The following is a 23,763-nucleotide window of genomic DNA, read 5'->3' on the forward strand; positions in this document are numbered from 1 at the left end:
TTCAGAAACTTGAAAATTTATACTCCAATAAACTGGAGAATCTAGAAGACATTGACAAATTTCTAGACACATATGACATGCCCAGATTGAACTAGAAATTGAACAGAAAACCTAAACAGACCAATATCAAGTAATGGAATTGAAACAGCAATTAAAAGCCCTTCAACAAAGAGAAGCCCAGAACCAGACAGATTCTCAGCTGAGTTTTACCAGACCTTAAAGGACTAACACCAGCCCTTCTCAAACTGAAAGGAACAGAACACTCACAAACGCATCCTGAGTGTGGGGCTGGGGGTGTAGCTCAGGGTAGAGTGCCTGCCTAGTATGTGTGAGGCACTGGTTTGATCCTCAGCACCACATAAAAATAAATAAATAAAACAAAGATATTGTGTTTATAATTAAGAAAAAAATAAAAACATGCATTCTGTAAAAACAGTATAACCCTGATATCATAACCAGACAAAGACATCAAGAAAGAAAACTATAGATGATGAACATAGATGCAGAAATTCTTAGTAAAATATTAGCAAACCACATTCAGAAACACATCAAGAAGATAATGCACTTGATCAAGTGGGTTTCCTCTCAAGGGTGAAAACTTGTCTCAACCTATGCAGATCATTAACTGGAATCCACCTGCTAAATGCAATTAAGGACAAGAGTCATATGGTCATCCCAATACCAGCAGAAAGGACCTTTGAAAATCCAGCACCCATTTGTGTTAAACCACTGGAGAAACTAGGGATAAAGGGAACTTTCCTCAACACTATAGAGGCAATATGTAACAAAGTGAGTGAGGAAAACCCGACAGCATTTCCTCTCAAATCAGGAACAAGACAATGATGTGCACTCTCACCACAATTATTCAATATAGATTTAGAGAAGGAAATTAAATGGATACAAATAGGAAAAGAAGAAGTCAGACATGTACAATTAAACCTATATTGAATGACTCTCACCAAATCTTTATATTGAATTAATGGGCATCAGAGAAGTTAAATCTATTTAGTTGTGCCATGATCCTGTGATTCTGTATCTAGAAGACCAAAAATTCAATACAAAACTCCACCAAAAGACTTCTAGAGTTGATAAATGAATTCAACAAAGTAGCAGGATACACACTCAACACCCATGAATCAATAGCTTCCAACAGTGATTCTTCTGAGAAAGAAATCAGAAAAACCATCTTGCTTGCAATGACCTGAAAAAATAAGATACTTGGAAATTAATCTACCCAAGGAAGTGAAAGCGCTCTACAAAGAACATTATAGAATACTAAAGACAGACACTGAAGATCTTAGAAGATAGAAGGATCTCCCATGTTCTTGAATAGGCAAAATTCATATTGCCAAAATGGCTGTACTAGCAAAAGCAATATACAGATTCAGTGCACTTCCCATCAAAACACCAATGACATTCTTCACAGAACTAGAAAAAAACCAGCCTTAAATTCACTGGGAAGAATAACAGACCCAGAATAGCCAAAGCAATTCTGAGCAAGAAGAGTGAAACTGGAGGCATCACAATACCTGACTCAAATTATTCTACTGAGCTATAGTTACAAAACCAGCATCTTACAGGCATAAAAACAGATATGACCAATGGAACAGAGTAGAAGACACAGAAACCCCCTTCCCGCCTCCCATACAGCCGTCTGATGCTTGACGAAGGTACAAAAAAATCTAGATTGGAGGAAAGACAGCCTTTTTAACACATGGTGCTGGGGAAACTGGATCCATATGTAGAAAAATAAAACTAGACTCCTACCTCTCAGCCTGCACAAAACTCAAATCAAAATGGACTTAGGAATTAGACCAGAAACTTTACAACTGCTAAAAGAAAACACAGGGTCAACTCTTCATTATAGAGATGCAGGCGATTTCCTCAACAAAACCCCTAAAGCTCAAGAAATAAAACCAAGAATCAATAAGTGAGATGCCATCAAATTCCAAGCTTCTGCACAGCAAAAAAAAAAAAAAAAACCAAAAACAAGAGAATGAAGAGAGAGACTATAAAACAGAAGATAATCTTAGCCAGCTACTCCTCTGACAGGAGATTAATATCCAAAATATACAAAGCACTCAAAAAGCTTAACACCAAAAGTAAATAAACAACCCAACCAATAAATGGGCAAAAGAACTAAACAGACATCTCTCAAAAAAGAAACACAAATAGCCAGTGAATATATTCTAAAATATTAAACAGCTCTAGCAGTCAGGGAAATCCAAATCAAAGTAACACTAAAATTTCATGTTATACTAGTCAGAACAGCAGTTATCAAGGATACAATAATATTAAATGCTGGTGAGGATGCGGGGTGAAAGGTACATTCATACATCGTAGGTGGATTGTAAATTAGTATAAGCACTCTGGAAAGCAGTGTGGAAATTTCTCAAAAACCTAGGAGTGGAGCCACTGTATGACCCAGCTAGCCTATTCCTTGGTATTTATCCAGAAGAACTAAACCTCATACTGTAGCAATATAAGCTGCATCAGGGTTTATAGCAGACAATTCATAACGGTAAAGTTATGGAATCATCCCAGGTGCTTGTCAGTAGAAGAATGGTTTAAGAAAGTGTAGTTTATATAACATAATGAAGTTTGACTCCGTCATAAAGAAGAATGAAATTATGTCACTTACGTAAATGGATGGAACTGGAGAGCATCATGCTAAGTGAAATAAGCCAAGCTCAGAAAATAAAGGGACACATGTTTTCTCTCATATGCTGAAGATATAAGAAAATAAGGGGGAAGGCGGGGATGGATATCATTAAAAATATAGGGGAGATCAGTGCAGTAGGACAAGAGGAAGGGGGAGGACAAGGAAGGGAAGGAAATGGGGAATGAATCTAGCAAAATCATGCTCTGTGCATATATAAATATAGCCCAGAAGATTCCACCTTTGTGTGTATGTAAAAAGCATCAATCAAAAATACATGATGAGAGGAAGAGCAGTGGAGTAGAGCAGGGCGAATCAGGGAGGGAGAAGGGGAGAGAAGTGGGGAATGGGGACCGAAGTGGACTGAATCAGATCACACCCATGCACAAGTGACTCTGCCGAGATGAACCCACCACTGTGTTTAACTATAATGCCCAAATAAATAAATAAAAGTGGTTAAATCTACTCTAGCCTAAATTAATGCCCAATCTCTAGATATTTGATATTCCTAAACTGAAGGTTGCAACGTTTCGAGTAGGGTGTGGTGCCACTGACGTTATTTCCAGAGTCCAAGCATTTGGTAAATGAGTACCTTGTTTGTCCCTGTAAGAGATCTGGGACATTACTATTCCAGTTTGTGGGAAAAATACTTCAAGAGATAATTTCTTAGTTCACAATGTGACTTCACAAGGCATGAAGTTTGCCTCCCAGATTAGAAAACCCCAAAAATCTCACTGTAAGTTTTTAAGGAATAGCTGTTCCCTAGGCATGCTTGCATCTCAGCCCTCAGGAGGAAAGCTTTCCCTTGGCCCCTTCCCCTCTGGAGCAGAGGAGCACAGACATTGCTGACCAGTGGTCGGGTCTGGAGGAGGCAGCCACTCTGCCGTGTAGGAGAAGCTCAGAGCTCCCCATCCTGTGGGGACACCTGTGGTCCTCAAGGAGCACATAGCGAACACGTAGGGTACTCTGATGATTTCCTAATCCACTTTTCTTCCTCAGCATTCATAGGGTACTTTTACTTTCCTGAGATTTGGAAACTTCTCTGATGAACTGAGCCTTTGTTTATTGCTTTTGCCTGATTATCTCAGCTTTGTCAATCAACAGTGGCAGCTCTTCATCTCAGGAGATGTAACTTCCCTGTCTCACTGATGGAGTCTCTTCTGAACTCATTAGTTATCTCAGATAGGTGCCAGTATTGTGTGTGAATGAGCTCCAGTTGAGAGCCACACTCACCGTACAAAATTTTTAAAATTCAGAAGAATCCAAGGAAGAAGAAAAAAATCCCTCATAATTCCATGACTTAGAAAAAACAAGGTATATCTTTTCCCCATCTCTTTTATTGTTCTTCATGAGTTTTTATCACCTTTTTTAAGCAGAAATGGTACCCACAGAAACACTCAAATCATGTAACCTACTTTTGACATTTGGTATAAGTGTGTTTCTAACTTAATAGGAATATTTAATAAAAATGACTTCTGGTGACCACTTAATGTGACAGAGCACTGCCCGCTCTGCTCCATCTTGGTACTTGTGACATGGTAGAAGGGACACCTAGAAGGTGGTGTGCCTCCTAGAAGGTGGTGTGCCTCCCAGCCGTGCTGCTGCCCAGCGTGCAGTCTCCATTGGCACGTTACTGGTGTTTTAGTCAGCGGTCTCGCTGCTGCGACCAAAAGATCTGATGAACAATTTTAGGAGGAAAAGTCCATTTTACAGCTCATGGTTTCAGAGGTCTCAGTTCATTGACAGGTAGCTCCATTCCTTAGGCCTCAAGGTGAGGCAGAACATTGTGGCAGAGGAGTGGCAACAGAGAGCAGGTCAGGACATAAGATCAGGAAGCAAGGAACGAGCTCTGCTCAACCAGGACAAAATACAGAGCACAAAGGCAGGCCCCCCCAGGGACCCACCGCCCCCAGCCACACACCACCTGCCTACAGTTACAACCCAGTTAGTCCCTGTCAGAGGATTAATGCTCTGATTAGGTTAATATTCTCGTAACCCAGTTATTTCACCTCTGAACTTTCTTGCCTTTTTTCATACATGAGCTTATGGGGGACACCAGTATTTAAATAATAACATTCCACCCCTGGCCTCACAAAGCTTATTTCCATTTTCAATGGCAAAATACATTTAGTCCATTTCCAAGAATCCCAGTGATCTTACAGTTTTAGCAGTGCCTAAAAGTTGAAGTCCAAAGTCTCCTCTGAGACTCAAGGCATACTCTCAGCATGAGCCCCTATAAAAATCAAATATGTCCAGTATGTAAAGGCACAGAGTAAACATTTCCATTCCACATGGCAGAAATAGGAACACAGAAAGCAGGGATGGGAGGAGAGCAAGACTGACATGGAACTGGGTGAGCAAGTCCTGTAGCTTTGTGTCCAGCATCTAGGGCACGTGGCATCCTGATGTCCTTTCCAAAGGGCTCATGTAGCTCTGCCCCTGTGGCTTTGCTGGTGGTAGCCCACGTGGCCTTATTTCTGCTCAATTCCTGCAGACGGCCTTGGCAGACATTCCCCAACACTGCCGTGTCTTAATCTTGGTGTCTCCAGTGCCTCCTTGGCTTCCTCCTTACATCTCCATGCGTTGCCCTCTGGGGGCAGCCCGCAGGGCCTCCACTGCTGCGGCACTTTGCCTAGCCTCCCAGGCCTTCCTTTGAAATCTCCACGGCAGCCTCCACAACGCCCTAACTCCAGCATCCTGCATTCCTGCAGAGCCAACACCCCATCATCCACCACCAGGATACCAGGTTGATGCCAGGGTCCACCACCCCCTGGAGCAGTAGCCAGCTTCCAGGGACTGTGGCTGCAGCAGTCTCTGAGTGCCTGGGTGACTGGTGAATCAAGTTCCTCGGCTGCCCTTGGCAAGCAGGGTGTCCTGTCAGTCTAGTCTCAAAAGGCTTTGTCGTTTACACCCTTGCGCCTGAAATGGGTGTGTTCTTGCCAGTTTTTGAGATGCCCTCAGACCATCCTTCTTATTGTCTCTGGGCAGTCTGTAGAGTTTCTTTAGTGGCGTTGATGTCATTAACAACCAGGATTCCTTAGCCCCAGTTTTGCTCCGTTTTCTGGCAGAACTCCAAGTTTTTCAGATCTATCTGCTTTGCTTTCCTCTCCTGATTATCACAGTGAACTTGGCTAAAAGCCATCACTCCCTGACTACTATGCTGCCTAGAAATTTCTTCTGCTGGGGTTGTGGCTCAGCGGTAGAGCGCTTTCCTAGCACGTGCTAGGTGCTGGGTTTGATCCTCAGCACCACATAAAAATAAATAAATAAAGGTGTTGTGTCCAACTATAACTAAAAAATAAAATATTAAAAAAAAAAGTCCATTGCCTAAATTCAGCCTCATAGAAAGTCTTGGATACAGGCAAAATGTAGACGATTTCTTAGCCAGAATGTAACATGGATGGTTTCTAGTCCAATTTCTAAAGTCCTCCTTCTCCTGAAACCTTAGGAGCACCATGATCACTGTCCACAGTCCTGTTGGCATTCTGGTCTTCTGATCACCCCCCAGAATTGCCCATTAATCTCTGCTTACAACAATCTAAAGCTTTTTCAGCTTCCATCTCTAAATGTCTCAAAATTCCTCCCACAAAATCAAATAAGCTCCCAAAACTTCTAAGCCACATGGTCAGGTTAGTTACAGTAATGATCCCACTTCTCAGTACCAGTTTCTGTTTTAGTCTGCTTTTTGCTCCTATGACCAAAATACCTGACAAGAACAACTAGAGGAGGAGAAGTTTATGTGGCAGCTCAAGTTTCAGAGATCTTAATCCATAGATGGCCCACTCTGCTCCTCAGGGCCCCGGGTGAGGCAGAACATTATGGGGTAGAAGAAAGCAGCTCAGACAGTGCACCAGGAGGTAGAGAGAGAGAGAGAGAGCTCTGCTCAACAGGAACAAAATATAACCCCAAAGGCACATCCCCAGGGACCCACCTCCTCCAGGCACCTGCTTGCCTTCTGTTCCACCCAGTTAATCCTAGGGGAGCTTAGTGCACTGATGAGGTTAAGACTCTCATAACCCAGTCAGCTGGAGTGGTGCCTCTGAGCCTTGTATCCTGATCTGTGAAACAGTGATGATGGTAACAGTTTTGAAGTGTGAAAAACAGCACTTAGTGTAAGATCAGAAACCATTAGGAAGATGTATCAGGAACTTAGAAGCACTTTTACGTTGTGCCTATGCTGTCAAACTCAGCCTGCAAGAGACAGATAGCAGGGTGTTCTGGCCACTGAAGCATCAAAGAACTCTAGCTTCTTTCTTAAGGCGCTTGGCTCAGCGCTTTACACCCGTCTACAAACCTGTGGATGCAGAGGTTAGCAGATTCCATGGGGTGAAATTTGAGTCTTGATTCTTTATGTGGAAAGGAGAGAAAATAGAAATGTTAACAGAGAAAAGTGTCACAGTTTATCTTATACGTAATCTGATTACTTGGAAAATAGAATTTCTTTGTAGCTCCCTGGGAACTGATTTTTTTTTTTTTATATCTTTGGCTAGTTATCAGAACAGAAAATAGACTTATGACATATTGCCTGGATAAAGTACGTGTTAGTCCAAGTACTTCATAATTTCCCTTAAAGATAGTTTCCATCTTATGGGATTTCCATCTTCTTGGTCAATCCTTCTTTTCTCAAAGAACAGTAATAGCCATTTCCCACAGTTCCGTGGGCAAGGGTGGCTGAGTGTGAAGACATTTTTAGTGATGAGATTTAAAATGCATGTTAGTACCCAACATGCACAAGGCCCTGGGTTCATTGCCCGTAACTGCAATAGAAATGTACACGTGCAGTTTCTATGTGTTGTGTGTACATGTGTATACATGTGTACATGTAATTTACAGTACTAATGAGAAGGACTGTAAGGAAGAGGAGTGTGAAGATAGAGAGAGGCTTGGGTCTCACCTTCACAAGGTGCAGCCAGCATTTGCCACTTGTTCAGATTTCAGCCTGAATTTGGAGCCATACTGGAAGATATTGACCAAAAGTTTGCGGTTTACAATTCCCATGTCCTGGAGGGACAATCCAAGTGTATTCCTTCTGGGCCAATTTTGTTCATCTTTGCCTTTCAGGGATTTTGACAGTTGCATCAGGTTGTCAGAGTTACTGGCAGAAGTTGCTATCTGCTTTTCAGGACTGTAAGATTTATAGTGACGTGCTCTCTTTGGATATATGACACATTGACATTTAAGAGAAAATGCAAACACAAAATGCCGCAGTCTGGCTGGGCACAAATCACGAGCCACTGAAGCAGGAACAAACTTTATTTTTAAACTGCAGGAAAACACTTCACACAGCTCCCGGGGAATCCTCCCTAACGCCACGAGGCTTGTCCAGGAAACCCCCAGCCGGAAATATCTCCCCCCGAAATCCCTCCTCCTGCACTTCCCCAACCAATGGGAACTCTCGGGGAATCCCCGGAAATCCCCACGAGAACTCCAAAATAGTGCGAGAACTCAAAAGTTGCGGCAGAGGCGGATAGTAATGCCTCGCCTGTCAATCAATACTGTTGGCAAAATGCCAGGGGCCATACAGACTCAGCGGTGGCTCTCAGCAACAAAATACATTTTGCGTCCTCTTTTCTTGGTGGGTTTCTAATTCCTGATCCTTTTGTGCCCCTCCTTAACCCCCTAGTAGGGTGTCTATAGGCCAGCGGGCTGTAACAGTGTAATCAGCCAGATTAGCACTTGAACTCAACCTCTCAGTAGCCTGGTGACCTGGAACAGATTACTTCACACTGAGTTTTCCTTTTATCTGCTCAAACATGGTGACAGGTCCTCCTGCCAGGTAGCTGGGAAGCCTTGCAGCGCTCCATGCTTGGTGGAGGGAGCCCTGGTAGCAGGGATGGATGACATGGCAGTGTGGCCCAGATCCTGTTGCCCAGTAGAACTGCCCATGGTTTTAGGATAGTGGAAAACTTAAGAACCTCCTGAGGCCTCCCTGTCTCTAATTCAGTGTGTCTGTTCCACATGCTGCACGCACGACTAGAGTCCTGAGCTCGTGCACTGTGGTGAACACTGCCAAAGCAGGTCAGTTCTCTCAGTGGACTTCTCAGTTACCATGATGTACTCCATGCCTTTGGCACAGAGTGCATCCATGCAAGTGTGACTAAGGATGATGTTAACCAAGAAAAACCAAGACAAGATGAAAATGCCAAGCCATTTAAACAGAATTGCAGAAGGTGTTTTTTATTTCTTTTTAAATTTGTTTTTGTTTCCTTAGCACCTTGATTTTCCCATATCTGATTCGAGGAGGAAAGCCCACACTGCTGTATTCATGGGCGATGGCGTTTGTTTTCTGTACCTATAATGGCTACTTGCAAAGCAGATACTTGAGCCAATATGCAGTGTATGCGGACGACTGGGTCACCCAGCCCCGTTTTCTAACAGGTGAGCATCCAGGAGATCAGCTCTACCTCCCTTTTCACCAGTGAACCCCCAAGGGAGAGGGTAGCAGGGAGTCCAAAGCAGCCAGAGGGCAAGTCAGGCTACCCCAGAGCCACTCGAGGGTAGGAAGGGACGCGTACGCAGGACACCTGTCCCCACAGGCACTGAAGCACAGGTGTTCCACAGAATGAGGACCCATAGGGAGCAGGAAGCTGGTGGTGAGTAACAGACAGACTGGGAGACCTGGGGGCTGGCTGACTGTGTAACCTAACCCAGCCCTCGACTGTTTCTCCTGTCACATGAGATGCAATCAGACTGGGTTACCTTCCAACAGTGCAGGTAGACTTTTATGAGTATTCTAGCTTAAGCCAACTTTTGGGTTGGGAAGTTTTGAATTTTTAAAATGTATACCAACTAATATGAATTAATATGCATTTTAGAATTTTTCAATTTCTAATTTTAGCTTTATAAATTCTGAGCAAAAGTGAAAAAGAAAGCATTAGCAATCAAAAATCTTTGCAAGCGCAGAGGCAATGCTTAGTCTCAGGGTCTTGTATGGAAGGGAGCTTTTCCAGCGCTTATTTAGCATGTCCTGGAGCATTTAGAAGTGGTAACAGGCCAGGTGCCATCACCCCATGGCGGCTGCCACAAGCCTTCACTCAGCCCATCAGATTTTCAAACTTCACCTGATTACATTTTGATTTCTCTCTGTGTATGAATTTATAATAATATAAAAACTAATGCTCACATAATTCCTTGTTGCCGACAAAGCACCTTCACATTTCTCAGTCTTATTTTTTCAAAGAATTAAAATTTATTCCAAGGGCAGTGCCCTCATTGTCCTGAGAATTGCACAAGGAGAAGGCCATGTCCTCCTCCGGAAGGTGAAGTTTGGATGAGAAGCTACAGGATCCTCTACCCCCAGGGATAGGGGCCTCCATGGTAGGCTGGACTTCACCACATGGGTCCTATGGCACTATGAACTTCTGATCTACCTGCTTCGCGATTACCCGATTTTCTCCTGCACCAACAGTCAGAAGAAAAGAACAGGCTTTTGGGATCTGTGGGGAATACACTCGGTGCCTCCCCACCTTCCTCCAAGGCAGACACGGCCAGAGGTTAGCAGCTGGTCCAGGCCTCTGTCTAGTAAATGGCCGAGCAGTGACTTCAACCACCCACCCTGCAGTGGCCTGAGAATGGGCAGGAAAGAATGAAAGGAAGGGGAATTTCTTTTCTTAACAGAAAAACAGGTTTTTAAATACTTAGTTAAGATTCTTGTAGGAATCGTTTTTATGATGAATTGTTTGGGTACTTTTGACCAACAACAAAAGCAAAACAATCCTCCTGACCCGTGAATTTAAGGATCATTTAAAGTAGCTCTGCACACAGATCAGGTCACCTGAAGGCACCTTTGAGGCTGGTCTACAAACTGAGACACTGATCAGTCGTAGACAAACCCTTCGATTTCTCTACCACTAAACAGAAGAATTTGAAAATGAAAACAAAATGTGTCAGTGGGGGACAAACTAGGTTATCTTCTTTTGTATATGTATATTTTCACAAAATTATTTTTTGTAAGGAGCCTCATGAAATTACATGGATAATTAGTTATACTTGATAGTTACAATTAAGGGCTAATAAGTAATAATCAAATTCTAACAAGTTTTCTAGAACAATAGAAGTGGTTAACCTGAAGAATTTGTCACCTAAGTGCAATCATAGATTCTCAGAAGAACAGTGTCATATACTTACAGATGGGATAGCACTGCACTGGGATGTGTGTGCCATTGTAGACCACGTGTACATTCAGGGAGGTTAAGGCAGGGGGAAGACTTCAGGGCAAAATGAGGAGGATTGAGAAGATATTTTGAAACAGTGTCTTTGAGGACAGGGATCAATAACAAGGGTGGCATCAGTCCACACTTAAGCAGATGTTTGGGGCCGGCGACCTTGCTGAAGTACTTTCTGTGTAAGGTGGGTGGCCACGGTGTGAGGCTGTGGTTGAGTCTTGTAGTTCTTGTTATCAGGCACACATGCGTGAGACTCCCTCCTCCACGACCTCCTGACTACTGACTACTTACTTTTGTTAGGATTTGACAAAAGTGACTCCATCCTGACTCTACAACTTTCTCAGATTTCATACAAAGATTTTGCGATCCCTACAAATGGAATTAAATGTTGGATGCACATAAGCAGTAGTCATCTTTCAGTTTAAGCAACAGAGAAATAAAGTAATCGTGGAATTGAGACAACAGGATTCTTCTAGACCCTTGTTATCAGTGTTGGAGAGCAGATCCCTCACAGCACAGCGGGCGGCAGCACTGCGGAGCTCACTGCCAGCACCTCAGTGTCTCATGCTGACAGTGGCCCTCGGAAGGGCTGCTGAGCTCTGCCAAGTCGGCCTGGGGTTCTTAAGTCTTGCAGTTCATTCGTGGTAAGGATCTTGTGGGTTTTCTCTGTAGGTTTTGCCTTGTGGTTATTGGGCATGCTGATCAACATCCACTCAGATCACATCCTGAGGAACCTCAGAAAACCCGGGGAGATTGGATACCGGATTCCCAGGGGTGAGTGCTGAGGGGAGATGGTGTTTGGAAGTCACACTACATGATGCTCGGCCGTTTGGTTTCTCTGCTCTGGTAAATAGGGCACAGCGTGTGTTAGCTGCAAGTGTCCCAGTGCATGTCACTGTTCTGACTGTTTCATTAGAATAGTGGAAGAGGTGTCTCTGGCCAAGGGTATGGTTACTAAGTACAAAGAAACATCTGTGTTTGGAGACAGGGTGAGGAAGAACTTAGAGCTCACAGGACCATCTGATGCTTCTGTGTCCAGCAATATGAAGAAATAGATTCCTTGTCAGACACTCTCCCTGAAAAAGACTTAGAATTTTGTGTGTCCTTTTTTTAAAAAAATCTTTTAAAATGCATCAATGTAATATTAGAAAAAAAGAAAGTAATCAAGAGAGGACAAAGCCTAAGTGGATGCCAGAATCTACATAGCAGCCCACAGAATGTGTGAGAGCAGCCAGTCACGGTGAGGCACACCTATAATTCCAATGAGTCAGGAGGCTGAGATGGGAGGATCACAAGTTCAAAGCCAGCCTCAGCAACTTAGCCAGGCCCTAAGCACTTAGTGACATTCTATATAAAAGTAAAAAACAGAAAGGGCTGGGGAATGTAGCTCAGAGATAAAGTGCCCCTGGGTTGGGTCTTCAGTACCAAAAATGAAAAAAACAACGTGTAGGAACCCTGAGAACGCGTGGCCAACAGGCAGCCTTCCTGCTAGCCCAGGTCCCCAGCCCTACAGTGGTCTGAGAGCCTTAAGCCTTTAATTAAGGTCCATTTTGTCCTAGGGAAGTGGTGCACTCACACATGTGGCCATCAAAAGCCTATGACCCCCAGGGGACCTGCTTTCAACTCAGGCTCCAAAAGCAAACGCACCACCTTCCCCAGATCCAGGGGCAGACGCACTCAGAAGCTGCAGCACCACGAGGAGATTCAGCACTGTGAGGAAGAGCCTGGAAGGCCTACAGGACTCACACCTTAGAATTAATATGTGCAGATTATAAATCGAGGGCTTGAGATGTTTTAGGAAGGCGGGGGAAGCACTAATGAGTAAGGAGTAAACCACTGTAAAAAAGGCTGAGCAGATGCAAAGAAACCAGGAGAGCTTCTAAAAGGAAAAGGGAAAAACATAGGTAAATATGCCTTAAACTGTGACCCAGACAGCCTGGAGTCGGCAGGACCAACCTCCAGAAACTGCAGTCCTGTTACAGAGGAAGCAGAGAAGAGAAGATCTCTCGGGTCCTTGACTAGCTGCTGACGACCTGTGCAGCCTGGCAGAGAGAAGACTTCCTGTCTGAGTGCTGGGCTTGGGAGCAGAGAGCACCCGCATGTGGCTCTCTGAGGAGCCCTTCCCTGGAGGCGGCAGAGCCCGCTGGCCAGTGCCTTCCCTCCTCCCCTTGCACCCTACGTGCTGAACCCTTGATCCCAAATTCAGAAGTGGTGCACATACTCAGGAGGAGGTGCTCTGCGTCAGACTGAGATTGGACATGCCACAAGCCCCTGAGTCAGAATGAAAAGATGCTGGAAATGCCAGAAGCCATGCAGGTGGCCGACTTGAGAAACCTGGTGTCAGAGAGCGGTCATCCCCAGAGAAGGCAGAATCCCAGGGGAGGGTCCTGACCAGCCAGGCTGGTTGTAGAGAGGTCCAGAGGTGCCCTGGTTGCAGAGAAGCCCCGAACTTGCCCATGTACAGCTGCAGAGGTGCCACAAAAACTTCTCTGGCCCCTCCCTCTGTCTCCTGCTCCAGTGGCCAATTCATGTTCTAATCAGACATATTCAGACCTGGAGAACAGGAAAGCTAAAATCACGCCACCTTTGCAAACATTCTATAGTGAAAATACAGTTTCCGACATGATTACAAAATGTGAATGAAACAATTGCAGGGGTGATGCCCGTTGATCAGAGAGCACCAGCAGAACCTGCTGTCCCCAGGCAAAGCTCATGACCTCTGCGCCTCAGTCCCCGCAGCCCAGCCTCCCTCCCGCATTGAGGAATAAGCCCTCCTCCTTGGGCTGCCTCTGGTCCCTGGCCAGCACTTTCTGGGCATCCACCGCAGCTCTGAGCACAGATGAGGCAGAGATGCAGAGACTGGGCTGCTTCTGACAGCAGGAGGTGCTGCAAGTCAGTAGGGGAGAGCAAGTGGTAACCCGTAAAACCTACAGAAGATATCACTTTAAGATTCTTTATTTCTAATCCTGAAATTAAGAGGCACCCGAAGAAAAGCAGAACAGCAAAAAAATAACAAAAACAAAACCCAGAGACCACAGAAAGGACTTAGAAGATAGAAGTGAAGAAACAGGATGAAAAGTGAGCTGTGTTCCGCGATGGCTGCAGAAGGTGGGAAGAGGGACCTGTCTGTCCTGTGCGTACTAGAGGATGGACAAGCTGAAGCATTGGGAGGAACACGTATGTTTAAAACTAACCGAAGAAAACTGTATAAAGGAAACAAGCACACCTCTGAAGGAGCCCACAGTGTGGCAGGGAAGTCTTGTGCCAGGGGAAAGCCAGGGAGCAGGGGACAGAACCCCTGGGCTCTGGGAGCTCCTAGAATGAGGGCTTTGTAACTGATCACCTCCTTGCTCACGGAAATTCAGGAGGCTTCTCCATGTGACACAGTGGCAGTCTCTGACAGGCTGGTGTGCCACCTACAACTGCTCTCAGAAACACTCTCCAGACCTATTAATGGTAGTGTCATTGGCCAAGGCTAAAGGAGGGAGGGTACAGGGTGAACAGGTGAGTGGTTAAGAGCAAGTGCAGAGCACAGGTAGGATGCCCAAGTGTCCCATCATCAGAACATACAGGTTACACTAGGGCGGAGGACAAGTGCTGTGGGGTAGGCATGACAGCTGCGGTGTGCTGTCTTTAAGCCGTCTGTGTGTGAAGGGCACACTTTTAGCAGATTGGCATCCATGGGTTTTTGGTTTTTGTTTTTTTGGTTTTTGGGTTTTTGTTTTTTGGTACCAGGGATTGAACCCAAGGGGACATTCAACCACTGAGCCACATCTCCAGCCATTTTTATATTTTATATAGAGACAACTCTTGCTGAGTTGCTTTGGGCCTCACTAAATTGCTGAGGCTGGCTTTGAACTCACCATCCTCCTGCCTCAGACTCCCAAACTGCTGGGATTACATGTGCTACTATGCCCAGCTATGGGGCTTTTAAAAATATATATTCTTTAGTTGTCAGTGGACCTTGATTTTATTATTTATTTATTTGTAGGTGGTACTGAGAATTGAATCCAGTGCCTCACACAGGCTAGGCAAGTGCTCTATCACTGAGCTACACCCCCCCAGCCCCATATATGGGGTTTTGTTTTGTTTTGTTTTAGCTAATTGTATATATTGTTATCTATAGGGAAAGGTCACTGATGAAAATGTGGACAGAGATGTCTGGTCCCATTCTCCCCTCTAGCCCTGGCCTGGGCTGGCTGCCTTAGGTGAGGTAGCTTTTACAGAGGGGGTGCCAAGGCCCAACCACCTCTGGGATTTAGCTGCCGATTAGAGACATACAATTATGACAAAACTATGTAGAAAATGGAGGCAGTTACAGAAATAGGTAAATAAGAAAGTGTGATGGCCCTGATCTCCAGAGCTCAGAGGGAAAACACCTTTAGAAAACAGCTACGCCTCTGCAGACACTCATGCCACCCTGGTTTTAGACAAGCGTGTTACATTTTCATGTATTGTATTTGATAAGTTTACATTTTAATTATCACAAGAGACTAGTGAATAGACATTGGCATTATTTTAAAATTACGTATTCAAGCTTACCAAAAAGTAAAGAGCACAGTGTTACCAACTTACGCCCTCACTGCCTTCCTCGAGTAAGAATTGTCAAAGCATTTTTCTGTCTCAGCTCAGCAAGACCCATTCCTCTTTCGAAGGAATGGACTGTCCCTGGCCAGGCCCTCTACATTCAGTCGTTGCGAGCCCAGAGATGACGGCTCCACACAGCACTGGAGTTTCTGTTGACTTTCAGTGTGATCAAATTTTTCAGTTTTTTTTTTTACACATATTTATTGGTGCTTATAGTTGTACCTATCATAGGCTTTGTTGTTACATATTTGTACATGCACACAATAGAACCATATAATTTGGGCAATATCACTCCCTAGCACCTCTCCCTCTCTTCCTGCCTCCTACCCCTTAGCCCCTTTCCTCTACTGATTTTCCCTTGATTTTCATGACATCTACACCCATCTTTCTTTTCCTTTTCCTTCTCTAGCTTCCACATATGAGAGAAAGCATACGACCCTTGACCTTCTGAGTTTGACTTATTTTGCTTAACATGATGGTCTCTATTTTCCTGCAAATGCCATAATTTCAGTTTTCTTTACAGCTGAATAAAGCTCCATTGGTGATCCCATTTTTTAAAGGAAATTCTACCCATGGCTGCTTCACAGCCTGGGAGACAGTGGTGAGCAAGAGTCGGGAGCAGGTCAGCCAGGCCTCTGTGAAATCTTTGAGCAGTTTTGTGCACTTGAAATTGTCACCAGCCACAGCCACACCCACCTCCTCCCACCCTAGCAGCCCCCACTGGACCTGCTGCCTCCTCCCTCATATCCTGGAGTGGAGAACAGCTATTGCTCTGCAGCCTCGGGGCCTTTGCTATGGCCCCTTTCCATACCTCAATTGCTCCTGTCCCCAGTGAATTCTGGCCCAGCCCTCACAGCAGCCTGGAGTGGACCTTCACCTTCTGTGAGCCTGTTCCCTGCCAGTCTCTGTGACTGCCCTCCCATCTGCACCCCAGGGCCCCCTGGCCCTGTCTGTGCTGCAGGTTCTCCTGTTGGTCACACTGGGGTTTGTGGTCGTGAAGGGGGAGGGGCTGCTGAGCACCCACAGCAGGACCACTGTGATGGAGACCATGTGTTTGTGAAGATTGGATAAGTGAAGGAGCAAAACTCCCCGAAGGTGACCATTTCGTCACTGTTGGTCAAGGGTTCTAGAGACATCTTCCTTGATACGCTGGGTCGTTGTGTCCCCGTGCTGCCCGGGTATGGTCAGCCTGACGCTGAGCTGGTCAGTTGGTGTGTGGCCGTGTAACCGTGGATCTGTAGCCGGGCGTTGAGGCAGGTGTGCAGTGCACCGTGGAAGCTGCGGTGTGAAACACTGGAGTGTAACGTGGAGTGTGTTTTGTTGCTTCATGTTCTTTAAAAATTGTATTTTTCCACAGTTGAACTTGTATTCTCTGAGTCAGTATTCACTAGTGTCTCTGAAGTCAGCGTTTGAGTGGTATTATGTTGTGATAAATGCACTATTTTGGTCTGTTTTGTCTAGGAGGCTTATTTGAATATGTAAGTGGAGCCAACTACTTTGGGGAAACCGTGGAGTGGTGTGGCTTCGCGCTGGCCAGCTGGTCCCTCCAAGGTGGGGCGTTTGCTCTCTTCACCTTCTGTATTTTATTGGCCAGAGCAAATAATCATCACCAGTAAGTCTGAAAACACTTTTACCATCTTTCATTTGTTCTTTGATCTTAGTGTAACAATTTCAGGTTGGATTTTTGAAGTGTTATGCTCACTTGCATTGCGAGTCCCAGTGTGTGCCTTACTTTAGCTAACCACGGATAAAACCACGCACCACCACAGGAACCACGCCTGCTGTGTGGCTCAGCATGAGGAATCATCGGATCTACATCAGCGCAGCCTCTTTGAGCTTGTGGTGCTGGAATCCATGGTCAAGTTCAATGCCAAGCAGGTGATTCAGAGATCTGAGGTGGAAACACAGAATAAAATCAAGAATGTGGGCAGACAACAACATATTTACAAAAGGCTCACCTAGTCCCACAGCCTGCATTCATCAGTGGAAGGCTTGGTCCAATGTTACTAAATACACCTAGCAAAGTCTTAGAAAATGAGCAAAAGAAAGCCAGGTTTCAGGTCACATCAGTGACAGGGAGGCAGCTAGCCTGGTACCCATTCTGCGGCTCTAGGGTGCCCAGGGCCAGGGACCTCCCAGGGCCCCGCTTGTGGCTGTCATCACCTCCAGGGGAACAGGCTGTTCTTTACATTTGCAATATTTGGTATGAAAAAGCAAATAAAGGTTTGTTTCTTGTAATAAAAACTAATGTAATAACACTGACACTTTTTAAGATTGGATCAGGGGAAGATTGAACAAGAGCTTGCCATGTCTGTCATAAGGAAGTTTTTTCAGAGGAAGATGGAGCAGGAGAATCTTTCTCCATATTTGAATATGAAGCCAATAGAAATGGAAAATAAATAATCCCACTCCCCAGATGAAAACCTCTTTTAATGAAAACCCAAATGTGTTCTTTTTAGAGTCCTGTGTTGCAAAAGGTCTCTTTGTCATTCATTTGCTGTTTAAATTCCTATCAGTGTGAAATCATTTTTAAAATCCTAAAAATTTAATCAGTTTTTTATGTTCAGAAATGTTGGGCTCATTAGCTAAGGACAAAATAAAAGCTAACCTTTTAAAAACAATCCAGTAAGCTCAACTAATTAAACCATCAAGTTGATTTCAGAAGAAAGCACTCCATGGAGCTATTTCTTGTACTATATTTATTGTAATGTTCTAGAAACAATGTTGGATAACAATGAAATTTTAACTAAGACAACTGGTATTTAAATTCATAAATATTGTGTTGACAGTCAATTTGTAGGTCAGGAACACTGGATCAGCTGTGGTGGGTTGCTGACAAATACTCTCACTTTAGGGTGAAACTTAAGGGAATTCTAAGGAAGTGGTTATCTCTTTCCCCAGCCTGGAGCAGCTATGCTTAGCAGAGGACTGTGCAGATGGTCACCATCTGCAGCTTTCTGTGACATGGTGGGCTTGGTACAGGCATGTCATTTTGCTTGAACTTGAGGCCAGCCAGGAATAACCCTACTGAAGTTAAAAAAAAAAAAAATGCTAATCTATGTGTTATATTTAATGTCACTTTAAAAAACTAATTTCACTTTAAAAAACTAATTCAGTACATCTTTGAGACACTATGGATGATGGGGTAATGCTTTAGAAAAAACAAGGGCAGACAACCACATATTTACAAAAGGCTCACCTAATCCCACAGCCTCCGTTCATCAGACTCAAATGCAGGAAGCATGGTTTGTGAAGCCTGAAAAACATTTGCTAATCACTCAGTGACCTCAGAGCTAAGCCCACCCAGGAAGACATGGGAGAGTAATTGGGAGCACTGAACTGGGAGTCATGAAAACAAGAACTGCTCTCAAGAATAATTTGAAGAATGATCTCAGGTTTAGCATAATCCAAAAGTAATGAGCAGTCCCCAGCCCCACAAAAAATAAATAATGTAGCGGGTGGGCATCCCTTGGTTAGGTGGCCTATTTGGGTTTCAACGCAAAGGCCATGGAACATTAGTTCAGACTGAAAAGTAATGAATTCAAGGCAGATGTCAAAGTCAGCCCTGTTCAGGGTCCTATAAGTCACCAGCTAATGCTAGGCAAAGAAAAAGAAGTCATGCTGTTTGCCACTTTTAAAAAATCTCTACATGGTCACATTTTATAAGCCTTAACATGTGACCTCACCTAACAAAGCCTGTCTTACTCCTGTTTGGTGGTTTCTGTGAAGTGCATCCCAGCTGTCTGGCAGCAAAGCCGCTGTGACCTCTCAGGGCCCCTTTGGCCTCTGGAGGAGCCTGGCCTGCGGCAGCACGGGGGAAGGAGTCTTCACAGCTTCAGCTGGGGGCAGGGATGCTGGCATTGGTGACTTGGTGACGTGCTGCTAACGCATGCTGTCCTGTTTGCCCTGCCTTTGCCCTTTGAGGGCCACTGTGTCACCTTCCGCACTCAACCCCTAGGAGAGAGGAGCTCACGGTCTTTTCTGGGAGTGCCCTGTGCAGGCATCTCATGGGGCGGCTCTTAGGAACATGGTGAATGGCCGGACCCCTGCAGACCTGTGGGGGCCTTCAGTCAATGACAGGTGCATTGTCCAGGATGTGCTTCCTCATATTTGCCACTTTGTTATTCACGGCCTCATTGAAAAGCGGACACCTCGTCATCCAGGATCATCATCAAGGTCATCCCTGACCTATACAGCTGGAAAGGCTGTTGTCACTGGGCCTCCTGCCAAGGAGGTGACACTTGTTCTATTGGGGACTGAACAACGTCTCAGAATTGTTCTTATCTTGTACCTTTTGGATACATGGACCAGCATGGGAAAGTAAATGTGGCAGTCGGACATGTTGAGGTCTATCTTCGTGGGTTACAGAGTTCAATTTGTGTAAACTGGCAGGATTCTGCTGGGTCACTTTCAGGCCATTGTCTTCATGTGTTTCTGCCACATTAACAAAAAGCTAAATGCTTCCCATTAATAGGTGGCAGAGAGACCTGTGTGGGGGAATGTGAGGTTGGGGGTGGTTCTTTGGCCCAGGCCTACTGAGCTGACCCCACTTGCTGATTTTGAGGGGAACTTGCTTGAGACCCCTCTGGCCCTGCCTGGCTCCAGTGGGATAAGCCACATTCCTCAGCAAATAGCCTGCTATGCGGGAGACACAAGGGCCCTAGAGACTCCTCGCTGATGATGAGAAGAGCGCAGTTACCCTGGAGGGGGACTTTTGTGACCTTTACACAGACCAGATTCCAGGACTCAAGCACAGCCCCTCAGCCACAAAAATCTATGAAGCAAGTTCCAGTTAGAACCCATCAGCAGGGCCAAGGTGCCCCAGAGTAGTCTTGGATCTTTAGCCTGCCATTGTGACACTAAAATCTGCCCATTGTGAGTGAAACTGCAGTGGGGACTGGGGACACCAGGGGCAGTCCAGCTGTCAGAAGTCAAGAGGTGGGCTTGGGCGGAGCCGTCTGGAAACTTCCCCAGACCCCCATGAACTGGAGGTCAGGAGAGGTGCCTCACCCGTCCTCCAGAGGACCCACCCTCCTTTCTCCCTTGAGTGTTCCTGTTTTCCTTTTCCTTTCCCTGCTGACGAACACCTCCCTGCAACTCTGCAACCTAGCGACACCATCATGATTTTGGCTGCATATGGGAACTCCTTTCTCTGATAATGTCTCTATTTTGACGGGGGGAAAAAAACAAACATATTTTTAGATGAGGGTCTTGCTGTTGCTGGGCTGGGCTCAGACTCCTGTGCTCAGGGATCCTCTTCTTCCAACTCCGAGTCCTGGGACTATGAGCACACATCACCACATCCAGCCTTACATCTGTTTATTTGCTAGCCTTCCCAACTGGCTTTTACCTCCAAATGAATGAGTATGCCTGTGTTGATAAAATTTATATCAAAACTGGAAATATTGTTTGTTTTGAGCACAGGGTTAGTTACAGACCACACCAATTCCCTTTTCCCAGTTTATCCTGAGTCCTTCCTAAGAGCTGCCCAAGGACCTGGCACTGGCTGGCTGCCCTCTCTTCAGACCTGGTGTCAAGGTCACCTGAAGGGACAACCGAGCATCTGCCCCACTGCCCCAAGTCCGTGCAGTACCGGTATGCTGGTCAGTTCCTTCCCAGTGGAAAGATTATTGCACAAGTCACCTCTGGACCACACTTCAGATATGTCTGACTTCATGATACTGATGAAACTAATCTGTATTTGAAATGCCAAGGTCCTTATTATGATTTTTTAAGTCTCAGTATTTCTTAATAATGAAAGATATCGCTTTTACTAGTTGTGAAACGTTTAAGGGACCAAATGATGTTCTTTTTCTTTTTTCTTAGGTGGTATCTCGAGAAGTTTGAAGATTATCCAAAGTTCAGAAAAATTATAATCCCATTTTTGCTTTGAATATGTTATCAATGAAATCATCTTCAACTGGAAGTTCTCAGTGGTGTTTTTCTGGGGACCTTATAAATGTGCATCTCCTTAATTCCCCTGCTTTTTTGTTGTTTTTATGATACGCTGGATTTTTCCTCATACCCTTGTGATCTGCCTAATTATAAGCTAATCAAACTGAAATCCAAGTTGAAGGATCGGGCTGCGCTCCAGCTCAGGACTTCTGAACTAATGCTGATAACTGCTCAGTCACCGCTTTCCCTCTTTGGGCTTAATGTGTGTAAGACCAGAACGTGCAGCTGTCTTCGATGGCTTCTCAGGGGCAGCGGGTTTCACTGTCCCTTCTGCACCTCCCTGTGTTGATGGGTTCAAGGTCAGGGGCAGTGTGGACCGACCCTCCCCAGCCCCCTCCAAGGGGAAATGCTGTCTGCACACTTAGACCTGAGAGGCCCGGGTTCCAGCTGCACAGTCACTGCCCGTGGGGACAGCGGGGAGCGAGGTCACTAAGGCTGCGCCCTGGCATCTGGCGCTTGTTCCAGCCCAGCTTCAGCAGCGCAGGGCGGTGCAGGGGCTGCTCCACAAGAGCAAATGGAGGCGAAGGTGTGCCGGGGGCAGCCACTCAGCCTCGGGCAGCCTTGCACACTGCCCAGGTGCCTCCAGCGTGCTCCATGGCTCTTTTTTTCCTTTAGTCTGGAAAGAACTGGAATTTTCTAAGGCCCTTTTTTTCTTTATCTCTTAATATAACACAACAGAATCTTGAAACAGTTTAATTCTGATGCGCCCAAGGATACATGGAGACAAATGACAGGAGTTAGAGGTGTCAACTGCCTAAGTACAGATTTTGAAGCAAAAGCTCCATCTCGGAGTACCCTGAATCCCTCCGCGACTTTGTGAGAATCCATGAACACAGCCGCAAGGTCCCTCCCGCTGGATGCTTCAGCCTCACTGATGCAGAGGCCAGCGGCAGCTGGAGGATGTGGTGCTGAAGAGGCTGTTTTGCCCCGTGGCTGGTCCTGGTCGGCTCAGCTGGCCTTCAGCGCCGGGCGCGCCCTTCTCGGCATCCCCACAGACAGCGCTTCCTCTGCGCGGTGGGTGGTAGTCTCTCGTGGTTCTAGAGTCGACAGAAAACTTCATGGTGTGGCTGTTTCACTTTAACAAAAAGCAGTGTTTTTGCAGGGGAATTTTGTTGTTAGATAAACTTCTGCCCTTTTTCTGTCCAAATAATTGCGTGAAACCCTAAAGCAATAAATATTCTGGATATCCTCAGGAACACTGGAATGTGAGCTAGTCTTCATTGATCCGAGCGGGTGTGTTCCGGGAGGTGTACCTGATGGGCGAAGGTGCTTGACTCAGACCCAGAGGTGCTCACTGTTAGGTTTACTCAGTTGGTGCTTCCCCGCCCCCTGGGTACCGGGGATGGAACCCAGAGGTGATCTACCGCTGAGCTACGTGCCCAGCCCTTTCTGCTTTTTACTTGGAGAAGGGAGCTTGCGAAGGCACCCAGCCTGGCCTGGAACTTGCAGTCCTCCTTTCTTGGCCTTCTGAGTGGTTGGGTTGACAGGTAGGCACCAGGGATGTCTCCTTTTTATTGAATGACTTGTGGGTACAAAAGTCTAGGTTAGCCACGGGTTGGATGCTGCCGCCCCCTTCCCAGACCCAGTAGGTGAATGATTAACTCAAGAAGAAATCCTGTCCTTCTTACATGTCACTGCCCGCTTTTTCCTGAAATTGTAGCTTGCATCATTAAGGAGATGAGTAAAGTGACAGCTAAAAGTCCAGTTGTGTGTGTTAGACTTGGTTGTTAGTCTGAAGGATCGAGTTAGTTTCAGCCCTGAAATCTGCCGGCTCTGTTTCCTAGTGCCAGGTGGGCCTTCCCCCTCAGTAAACTGTGGAACGGCATCATTCAACAAAAGCACGTCCTGGTGCATTTTTGTTAAGGTTTTATTTTTACACATTTGATTTTGTTTCCTGTGAATGAGAATTGATCAGTGGTATATTTTTTAGGATGAACTAAAACTAATATATTTGTTAGCTATGCTACTGAAATTATATAGTCCATTTTTCCTTTCATTTTTCTATTTCTCAGGATTTCCAGTGTTGCCATCATAATCGTTCACAGATATATTAATCATGTTTTGCAACATATGAAACTGTTAGTTTCACTGTCATTTGCTTCTGCTAATGAAAACTTGGAGAACAATATTGAATATTAGATGGATTGTCAAGATTCTTATGTGATTTCACCAGGAGTGGCTTTTTTGAGATTACTGTTTTGAGCACTCTTATTTTAGGATGATTATAAAGTCTTGTTTCTACTTTAACCATTGGTGTCTTTGCCCTTTGTGTGTGTGTGTGTGTGTGTGTGTGTGTGTGGTGCTGGGGACCCAACCCAGGGCCTTGTGCATGCAAGGCAAGCTCTTTACCAACTGAGCTATATCCTCAGCCCTCTTTGCCTCTTCTTTTTTTTTTTT

At 45.3% G+C, this 23,763-nt stretch overlaps 1 protein-coding gene across 1 annotated transcript; it reads left to right on the forward strand.

The window, feature by feature from the left end:
- The first annotated feature begins 7,720 nt into the window (after positions 1 to 7,720).
- Srd5a1 (steroid 5 alpha-reductase 1) lies at positions 7,721 to 23,613 on the forward strand. The gene is made up of 6 exons (XM_048813974.1): positions 7,721 to 7,858; positions 8,210 to 8,234; positions 8,871 to 9,037; positions 11,497 to 11,598; positions 16,873 to 17,023; positions 21,238 to 23,613. Exons 1-6 carry the CDS (start codon positions 7,846 to 7,848, stop codon positions 21,302 to 21,304), a joined length of 525 nt encoding a protein of 174 aa, XP_048669931.1. The 5' UTR covers positions 7,721 to 7,845; the 3' UTR covers positions 21,305 to 23,613.
- Positions 23,614 to 23,763: the final 150 nt, after the last annotated feature.

The sequence above is a fragment of the Marmota marmota genome, unplaced genomic scaffold, assembly GCF_001458135.2.
Source record: "Marmota marmota marmota unplaced genomic scaffold, marMar, whole genome shotgun sequence".
In the NCBI taxonomy this organism is placed as follows: Eukaryota; Metazoa; Chordata; class Mammalia; order Rodentia; family Sciuridae; genus Marmota; species Marmota marmota.